General features: G+C 31.1%; 1 protein-coding gene across 2 annotated transcripts; it reads right to left on the minus strand.

The window, feature by feature from the left end:
- Positions 826-6677, minus strand: LOC109343592 (methyl-CpG-binding domain-containing protein 11-like). 2 transcript variants are annotated; one of them, XM_019581966.1, is made up of 3 exons: positions 6550-6677; positions 1490-1942; positions 826-1447 (listed from the first exon to the last, which is right to left on the minus strand). In XM_019581966.1, exons 1-3 carry the CDS (start codon positions 6634-6636, stop codon positions 1151-1153), a joined length of 837 nt encoding a protein of 278 aa, XP_019437511.1. In that variant the 5' UTR covers positions 6637-6677; the 3' UTR covers positions 826-1150. The 2 variants fall into 2 exon arrangements, with proteins under 2 accessions (XP_019437511.1, XP_019437510.1); XM_019581965.1 differs by having other exon boundaries at positions 852-1942; positions 6550-6676.

Raw genomic sequence — 10910 nt, forward strand, 5'->3', positions numbered from 1 at the left:
CAATGAAATTTATAGCATTTGCCTAAAAAATTATAAGTCTATAATAATACAATTAAATAAGGTCACACACAAGCTACAATATCTTTAAGCACAAAGTTATTATCCCAAAATAAATACAAAATTCGAACAAGATAATTAATAGATATCCACAGCAAATTTAGGGCCTTTATTAGAAATGAGCCTTCTATGATGCACATGCATATGGACTGACCTTGCCTTTTCAATATGAGAAGAAAGAAGGTAGAATGAGGATGTAGATAAAGAAAAAAGGAACACACCAAAACCTTTAGCTTTTGTTTGGTGTACAAAAGATGAGAAGAAAGACTAAGGTAAGAAAGAGGATGTATAGAAAGAGAAAATATATATTTTGTATGGTTTGGTATGAGAAAGAAGAAAAGAAATTGATATTGTCTTATTTATCTCTTTTGTTGGTTGAAGAGGAAGTTAGAAGAGAGAAATGATATGAAATTTGAAAGAATCAAAGTGTCCATGAAATAAAAAGAATAAAAAATGTAATTATATTATGGTATAATAATTTGTAATAATAAAAATTATTATATTTGTTTTATTTATTTAATAATCATATAATATTAATAATTTTTATTGCACTATTATCAAAGTTAAGGCGTTGGAAAAACCCAATTTAACCAAATACAACCAGACGAAATTTTGGAGGATTAATCTTGTAATTTCGATTGACTGTGGCCCCTTTCATCATCTTTCCTTCTCACCCAAAGGAGATTTCATCACCTTTTCTCTCTTAGCAACCTCTCTCATTTTTCTTTGCAAACAAACAAAGGGCTAGAATTCCCCAATTATGCACAGTAATAAGTGTTTCTTTCTTTCATGACAAGACAATATCATGTGCTAATATAACAATACAATTTACATAAGATTGTACATACCACATTAAATGCATCTTACAACATAATGTTACAAAAGGCACAAGAGGATATACCTCTGTCACATACATGAAGGATGGTACACTATAGGGTTTACTGCATAAAATTTTACATACTTATTTAATAAACAATCAGGTGAATAACATCAACAAAAGCATTTCCATTTAGATCTAACTGGGTCAGAATGATATCAAAGAAGCCAAGAACTTATTAATCTATTCTATGTTCCAAGCTTTGACCTTACCAGTTCAACTCCCATGGTTATTGTTCACGGTCAACTCGGCTTCAGCCCTCTTGTTTATTTCATCAACCTTGTGATGTTCTTCATTTTTCACTTTTGTTCCTTCTTTTTCCTTGATTTCTTCTTCAGGATCATGAGTACTTCTGTTGTGTTCTTCTCCATTCTCTCCTTCGACTATAACCTTCAGCTCATGATCTTTGTTTGTCTCTTCCTTTGGTTGCCCAATCTTTTCTTCATCTTTATTTTTAGAAACTTCAGAAGACTCAGCTCCTTTGTCATCAACTTTATCTTTCAATGCATGTAGCTCCTCATCAGCATTCTTGGATTTTTCCTCATCATTTGGTACCTGCACATTTTCTCCGGCTTTAGCTTCTCCAGAATGAGTGGATTCTTTGACATCTGTATCCTCTACTCTCTTCTCATCTTGATTTTCCTTCCCAGTATTCTTTTCTTCCTCTATATATTTATCAACCTTACTATCATCAGCATCTTGCATTTGCACATCCTTCGCTTCCTCCTTTTCTTCCTCAGAAGTTTCTTTTTTTGAAGCTGATGATCTTTTTCCACGTTTTGTCAGTGGCTCACTTTCTGGTGGAGGAGCTGCCTTGGCTTTCTCACTGATTCTTGCCGATCTTCTTGGAGTCTCACCAGTCCCCCAATCAAATTCTGACGCAGGTGGACCACCAGGGTTTGCTTTCAAATATTGTTCCAGTTGCTTCTTGTTACTGATCTCCTCTCCAGTTGGCGTGGTGAACACAATCTCATTTTTCTTTGGGGTCCCAGGCTTCTTTGGGGAGAACTGCAAGGGAACACAAGATATGATTTGTGAATCATCTTACTATATACAAAAGCAAGCAAAAAATTAACAATCTTAACACCGACAAGATTATAGCTGAGTTATTGAGTTTTAAACATAAACCCTAACATTAAGAATGAAGCTCTTTTCAGTACTTTCACATCAAAACTACATTACAGTCTGAGTAAACTTGATTAAGTGGATATCCCTCGAGAAAACTTGATTAAAAATGGTCTTTTCTGTTATTTTATTTATGTTTTTGATTAATGAGATATCAGCTCAATTATAGCAACTTCCACAGTTTAATGAAGACTTCATGTTTGAAGGTTCAGATACCACTTACAACCAATTATATTGCCAGAAAAACGATAAAATTACATTTCGTAGATATTCCACTTACTTTCTATACAATATCATTATCCATCTCTCATTTCTTATTCTTTTTCTTTTCCAAGTCATAAAAGTGAATCATTCTTTCAAGGACTTGGAACTGAAGCCCAGTTAAACAAACTAGCACTATTACTATTGAAGTTCAGGAAAAGAGTAGCATGGCACCAAATAAACCATGTCCAGTCAAAAGGCTTTTCTTTGCCTCTTTAATGCTTGCATTCTGGCAATACTTAGGAAAGCTGAAAGTTGATGGAATGGAGTGGAAGAGACAATAATGTGAAGACAAATATCCAAGATTCATACTCAGACCAAGAAACAAATTACCACATGCATATGAACAAAATACGAACAATTTACAATTTTAGATCTGCAGTGATGAATAATAAATAATGCCATGCAATAAGACCACCCAAAATTGGAATAAATTCACGCAAGAAGTTATACTAATAACAACAAGAGAAATTCTTTTATCTTCTGGTTCATATATTGTAACTGATGTATATGGTGGTTTTATCATGTATATTAAAGATTTAAAGGCGGATGTTAAGTTGTTAACTAAAGGAAATGACACAATGCACAAGAAGGAAAGTAATACAAAATAGGAATAAAAGCATGCTTTGTTTTCATCTTAAGACCACATACAATATAATATTTATTAGGAATTACTTGTTGCTCATTTAACATTAAGCAGCTAAGTAACATGAAATATCCATACAGAACACCATGAATTATATGTAGTATCTTATGAACAGGATAAGGTATATTTCCCATGCACCAAAAGATTTATTTAATAAAATTCAATCATGTGACAACAAAGTCAGAACAAAGAAGGTGGCATAAAAGCTCCAATAAATGCTGATTAAGCTAATATCATTGCAATACACAAATTACATTTGTGTTATTTTGTTTATTTTTAAAAATATTTTTATAAAAAATGATGAAACATGACACATGTCATGATTTCACTGGCAGGAGGAGATAACTTATCTCCTTATACCAGGAGATACTCCATTCCCTAATTATAATTTCCCTTTTTGAATAAGTAGTTCTAGACCCTTCTAGACTAAAACTCACATTATTATTATGTCACATATGACCTTTGAAAGGTTTGTCTCTTCCTTACCCCAAAGGACAGAGTGGGGGACAAAGCATTTATTGTTTTCTTATAACTTGCAATTTCATAGTGATTCTTGTCTTCTTGTCTAGTTTAGCTGCCTATTAATGTGATTCCATTTTGTTGAGATGGAATATCTTCAATTCTAGCTTAAAATATTGCTTAGAACATATTGTGAGGAGTATCCTCTTTGGTTCTTAGTTGAACCGATCTAGGAACTTATTTTCGGGCTAATTAGACTATGTGGCATCCAACCGCTGGTTTAGTAATCATCCTTGGTTATGACACCACTCGAGTTATTCATTTCCATTTTTTTACTTTCCACAAATTCCTTTTCAACCTTGTTCTTTATGTTAGTCCATGTTAGTTGAGTTATCATCCTATACTAATTAACACTCAAATACATAAGCTTTCCACTAGAACGGTTATTCAACAAGGATCTTCAAAGGAGGTTCACATCAGTGGAGGATAGAATGATGTGTGCCAAGGATGAGTAACCAATGATTTGAATAATAAGACTCAAACTTTCAAGGAAATGAAGGATTAAAGACTTTCAGGTTCACAATAGTACTCAGAATCATTAAAATCAAGGATGAAAATGTAAGGTCGGGGTATTCAAATCCTGGACTATCCAAAAAAAGAAACTGAAATCTAGTCCAAAAAACTGTAACTGCAAAGAAATGAATATATATATGGATGGTAGTGGACTGGTATTTATAGAACTGGTCGAGTTGCATCGGATTTTGGTTCCACCTTAACTAAAGGAAATGACACAATGCACAAGAAGGAAAGTAATACAAAATGGGAATAAAAGCATGCTTTGTTTTCATCTTAAGACCACATACAATATAATATTTATTAGGAATTACTTGTTGCTCATTTAACATTAAGCAGCTAAGTAACATGAAATATCCATACAGAACACCATGAATTATATGTAGTATCTTATGAACAGGATAAGGTATATTTCCCATGCACCAAAAGATTTATTTAATAAAATTCAATCATGTGCCAACAAAGTCAGAACAAAGAAGGTGGCATAAAAGCTCCAATAAATGCTGATTAAGCTAATATTGCAATACACAAATTACATCACATAGCTCCATCCACTTATAGATCAATTAAGTACTAAGTTACAACTTTAGTAACAACAAACAGTAAGCGATTAGTCAACAGTCAACCTGATATAATGAATCACACTGATAAAGTGGGAATACTGGACATGAGGGAGTTCCAACGAATCATGAAGCTCATGATGTGCTAAGGCTACGACAAAATTTACACTACATCTTCTATCCAACGTCTCCAGTTTAAAAGCCATATCTACAGTAGAATAGAGCATTCTAAACATTTTAAATCTAACAAACTAGGCAAGACATTAAAATACTAGAGCCAATAAGGATAGCAAGTTTAATGATTAGATGCCGTTTAAATTTTTCAAGATTGGTGCTAAAAAGAAAATAAGTTAATTGGCTCACTATCATAGGGCTAAAAGAACAGCTTAAAAACTCAAATGTTGGAAACAAAATTTGGGAGTGGAAATTTGTGTTGGACAAAATAATTCAAGATACATTTCTCATTTCTGCTACTTCACCTCTTTTGAGGGAAAGGGTGCTTAAAAAGTAAGGAGTGACTCGGATACAAGAATGAAATAAGTCAAATCCCTGAACAACATCTATTTCTGAAAGATATTTAGAAAACGTAGAAATATAAGTTCACTCATAAGCCTGGAGTACAGCCTCACCGGCCTAAAAAGGTAGATCTACTATAACACATAGCTTCAATGTTATGTTTAGCATAGCAAATCATGCAGCTCATTAAAAACAATGAAGGTCGATAGGATTATGATCCGTTGAGTTATTTGATGTCCTGTACTTCTTTGTGAGATTGTAACAAAGCCTTTCCCCAAATGGTCGGGTCAGCTAAATTGATCTAACAACATGATTGGGTTCAATCATAAATCTTGTCTTCAGAAATGCAATTTAAATGTGTCCTTTTTAATAGTTTCATGTATAGTTTTTCTTCGTCTCCCTCTATCTCTAACTATTATGCTACTTTCCACTTGATCTACTCTTCTTATAAGGGCTTATAATGGTCTTCTCCTCATATGGCCCGACCACCTAAACCAGGATCACTTTTATGTGAGATTAATTCTCGGGGAAAAAAAGATTATCAGCACACTGTAATAACGTAATAGGGCTAGTAAAACATCATACAAACATAACATCAGGAACCATATTCTAAGCATTCAAAGCTATGGTGGATCTCAAATATGAAATGACCCAACTCATTTTCTGAAGAAGTTATGCAGATGTGGGGTTGTGATCATGATACAAGCATAAAACTAGTCATGCTCCTCCTACAATATCTAGGCAAATGTAGAACGATAACTTGACTAAGCAACTGAAGTTAAGCCACAATAATTTTTTTTTCATATTGAAAAGCATATTTCAAGTTCACCTGTCCAAATTTATGGAAATACTGGGCATGTCCACAAAACTCTAAAAGATCAGTTGATACTTTGCTGCTAGATGAATTTCAGAGTAAATTACACCAACACCCTCAGAGCTTTAGATTAATTACGCTCACCACTCCTCTTGTTTAAAAGATTACACCCACCTCCCCTACGGGAAGGTCAGTGTACTACACTCACCTCCCCTACAGGAGTAGCCAGTGTAATATATGTATATAAATTCGTAGTGGTTTGTGTACGTGTAATACAAGAATGAGTGATTTATGTAATTTTGCTAAATCTTAGGACCTAGTGCCAGTAATTTACTTTAAATTTTATGAACTCAAAACATGAAAAGTCCCAAACATTTCATGCAAATTTCAAAGCACAAACAATAAACATGAAACCAATTCAACACAAACGAAGCAACCCTAGGTCATGTGTTATAAAGAAGGCGCGAAATCACGCAGTCGAGAAACAACGCAATTCGCGAGAATAATTAACAACCAACATCAAAATTTCACGCCATAACAATAAGTGTGGCTCAAAAAAGTCAATTACCATAACATAGGAATCGAATTTCGACGAAATGAAACAGTGAAAGAAAACAAAACAAAGAGAAGAGAAATATAGAGAGATGAAATAATAGTGAACCTTCTTTTTCCAACCAGATGGAGCAGGTAGCTCCAAAGAGAAGGTTTCTTCGATAGCACCACTCTCCTTTTCCACAGAGCTCGCCATTTTCGTCTGCAAAATTCAGCAGAAAAGAAAAAGATAAATAATAAACAGAACAAACATTTTTTAATGTTATAATTTCAAAATATTGAAGAAACTGATAGAGCATAAATGCGGACTAGAAAAAAGTTAAATATTTGAGAAATGATATAGATTATGTTTTTTAGAGGTTTAGTTTATAAAATGGAAAATTATAAATGTGAGATTATATCATGTCTATATAATAGTATATTTGTTTATTTTTAGTATTTTAACTGAAAATTAAATATAAACTAATTTAGTTTATTTGGGTAAATTATAAATTATATTTTCTAGATTAAATTATAAAATAGTATGTAGTTATTTGTTTATGTTATAATTATTTGATCATTTTTATACTATATTTTTAAAGTATATATTTTTAAATATTTATTATCATATAGTTTTATTATAATTTTTATTTTTGATAGCTTATGACAAAGGCTAAAAAATATTAAAATATAAGACAATATAAAATTAATACCAATATTTAAAAGTAACAAGACACATAAATAAATAAAAGTTATTAGACTTGAATTATATGATCCACAAAATAAATAGTGTATATATGTTAAAATAAGCAATCTAATGAGAGATCAAACCAAAAAAGATGAAAGTACTATTGAAATTTTAAGGGTAAAATGAAAAGTGAAATTGGTTAGAAAAATAAACAAAGACAAAAAATAGCCCACCATAAAAGAGAGGTTACTTTTTGCATATTTTTCCATAAATAAAACATTTGTTTATAATCCAGGTGAGTTGTCAAAATATACTTGTGCTACAACTTTAAATTTATTTTTTAAAAATAAGAAAAAACTACAAACTTTTATCTATACAAAACAATATCATTAAAAAATTATTGTGATTAAAAATCTAAACTAGATTGCAAGCAAGAGTTAAAATAGTTGTTGACATGGATTAAATTGTGGAATAAGATAGTCATAAAAATACTTAGAAACAAATTTGACCCAAATTAATCAATAAAATAGCTCTACAGTTTTTTTTTTTTTTTGGAATACATAAAATGAATATTATTAAATACTTAAGTCTTTTTTAGACCTATTTTAATTTGATTTATTAATGTTATTTGATTTTATTTGAAAATTTGAAATAAATAAATAAAGGATTCGGAAGGAGTTTAAGATTATTATAGTGTTTATATCACATTGAAAATTAGTGTCATTACAATTACTAATCAATAAAAATTTATAAAAAAGGGCTCTCGTTGTGGACAATTTTGAAGAACTAAATTTGTACACAAAAAATTTTGAGGGACAAAAATAAATCTTATTCTAAATTTAAAAGAAGAATTTGTTCTATCTTTTGTCTTCTTAACTTTTACGTGGTTTAAGCAAAATAAGTTGTTTGGTTTTGTGTCTGAAATTCTGAAGGCGAAAAAGAGGAGGATAAAAGCAGTTAAAAAGAAAGGGTAGTTTAGAGTTAAAACTTAAAACAAGTGAAATTTATGTAAAACTATAGAGGTAACTTGAGACTATTTTATTATTTTGGAGGAGATTTACTTACTCCACATTATAGTCATTTATTTTAGTAAAATATTATATTTTTCTAAAATTATTGGGGTAAGATGTGAATCCTTCTCTTATTATTTATACAAGGTTCAGTTCTACTTTAAAGTACAATCTGCTAATGTACTCTAACTTTTTTAAGTTAATTATTTTTCTCAATTCTTTAATATTTTCATTGTCTCATTTTATTCTCTCAAGTTTATTTTCATTTATATGGATTGTCCTTATATTTGCTTTTGCGTAATTTATTACATTATTCTATTGATCCATTTGAAAAATTAGTGTTTTTCTATCTCCGAGTCACACATGTGGAACAGAGTTAATGTAAAGTATTGAAAAAAAATATGACATTAATTAGTCTATGTGGTTACCTTATTTCTAGGTGTAGATTGGGAAGAGAGAGCAAATATGTTTTAATTCTCCTGCAGAAATGGAGTAGTCATTATGTTTTTCGAATGAACAAAAAAATCTCTTTCTATCCGATCTTAGAAAATATTGTACACGATCTAGATTTTAAAGCTTGGTAGTTGAATACAGATAGAGGAATGTATTAACACTCGTATATCCGTACTAAGTCCATACCTTCATTAATCACATGGACTTAAATATATCCAAAATTTGTTTGATTTTTCTTTTAATTATTTATTCAAATACAAAATAGAGAAAATGTTTTTTATATTAATTTTGTATGACGAAAATGTGATTCACTTCTACCCACCCCTATGTACACCAAGTAAAGTAAGAATATGTGGTTGTTTTGGTAGACAAATATTTACTTGGTTAAGTTTATTTTAATAGAAAAGGTTTAGAATAAAAGAAAAGGCAATCATCACATATCTCAACTCATTCTTCAAAAGATAGATTAAGTAGTATTAATGATTACTACCAACTACCAAGTCTCATATCAAATTAGGATTGTCATGTTTATAACCACAATGTGTTTCATTATAAAAGCGACTTCATATTTATTGCATTTGTTAATTATGAGGCGAAAATAATAAAATAAAATAGACAACTTTCGTCTTTAACTGTCTTCTCCACTTTGAGAGATAGAAAAAACTATACCTATAAGTGAGGGCTCGTCTCAACTAAAAGAGAAAAGAAAGATATAACTCAAGGTAACTTGTCATTAAAAGATTTGTGTTTATTAATTGATATTGATTTTGGATTTATTAATAATTATTGTTAAAAATATTATTTTATATTAGATGATTGCTTATTAATGATTATTATTTATATATTTATTTGATGAATTATTATTAATCGATTATTATTAAAAGATTTTATTTTTAATAAAATGATTCCTTATTAATTGCTCGCTATTAAATGAATTTTATTAATTGGTAGTGGAGTATGAAATGTTCCGCATGAAACCAGGGAAAAAAATATTTGATCTCCAAAAACAGTCTAGTCATCTTACAAACCATTTGATTGCCATGGGCAAGGTGGTGTTAAATAGCGACCTAAACCTGAATATCCTTGGGTCCTTCCTATACAAGAACTTGGCAACCCAAAGTGACAACCATATCTGAAAAGAAAAGTCTATCCAAAATATAATTGGCTACTTTTTTTGGAAAATTATACGAACAAGAATTGGAGTTAAGCCAACTTGAACAACATGAAGAACAAGAAAAGAAGAGGAAGAACATATCTTTGAAGGCAAAGGTAGACACATGAGAAAACTCTAGAGATGAATCATAAAAGGAAGACATGAAGGACATAAGCATGCTTATAAAGATTCACCAACAAATTCTTGAAGAGGAACAAAGGCGCAAGGTCTGGACCAACCAGAAGATTCACTAAGAGTAATGAGGCTTCTACATCAAACCAAACATTCATCTGCTTTGAATGTGGGAAACCTAGTCACATGAAGGCGGACTGTCCTACCTTGATGAAGAATCCCTTCAAAGGGAAGCCATAAAAGAAGACTGATAGAAGATCTTATATTGCATGGAAGGACAATGACACAAGTTCAAATTCAGAATGATAAAATATTCAGCAAACCCACCTATCTCTAATGGCATCTTATTAATCTCATGATGACGAAGTAAGTGAATCTGATCCCTTATTTAATATGTCCTTTGATGAACTTCAGAATGCCTTTAATGATTTACATAATGAATATGTTAAGCTTTCCAGAATTAGATGTAAATTCTTTCAAGAATAAACCTTCTTCTTCCACATGTTCAAATTGTATTGCTCTTAATACTAAAATTTCAAAATTAAGAGTTGAACTTACTAAACTCAACAAGAACAGTCACAATTTAGATAAAATTATAGAAGTCCAAAGACATTCCAAAGACCGTAGAGGTCTTGGCTATGCAAATAGTCATGTGTTAAAAATAAGAATGTCTTGACAAAAACAATAATAGGAAGCAGTATAAAGTTTCAAAAAGAAAGTATCCACACTAATCCCCTTTTTAAATTTAAACCTTGGATAAAAAAATCTAACATGTTCATATTGTAATAATGTTGGTCACACACCGAATACTTGTCATATTATTTGGCCAATATAGATGGATAGAGAGTGATGCTAACCCACTAGGACATGATTGTTTTGCAGGAAAGGTTGGAAAATGCACATGAAATGTGGTACTTGGACAACAGTTGTTCCAAGTATATGACGGGTGCCAATAATGAATTCTTTGTCTTGACCCCAAGGGACAAATGATTCATCATGTATGGAAACAACAATAGAGGAAATATACTTGGAGTTGGTCGTGTCGGGAAGCCACA

The sequence above is a fragment of the Lupinus angustifolius genome, chromosome LG03 (genome assembly GCF_001865875.1).
Source record: "Lupinus angustifolius cultivar Tanjil chromosome LG03, LupAngTanjil_v1.0, whole genome shotgun sequence".
Lineage (NCBI taxonomy): Eukaryota > Viridiplantae > Streptophyta > Magnoliopsida > Fabales > Fabaceae > Lupinus > Lupinus angustifolius.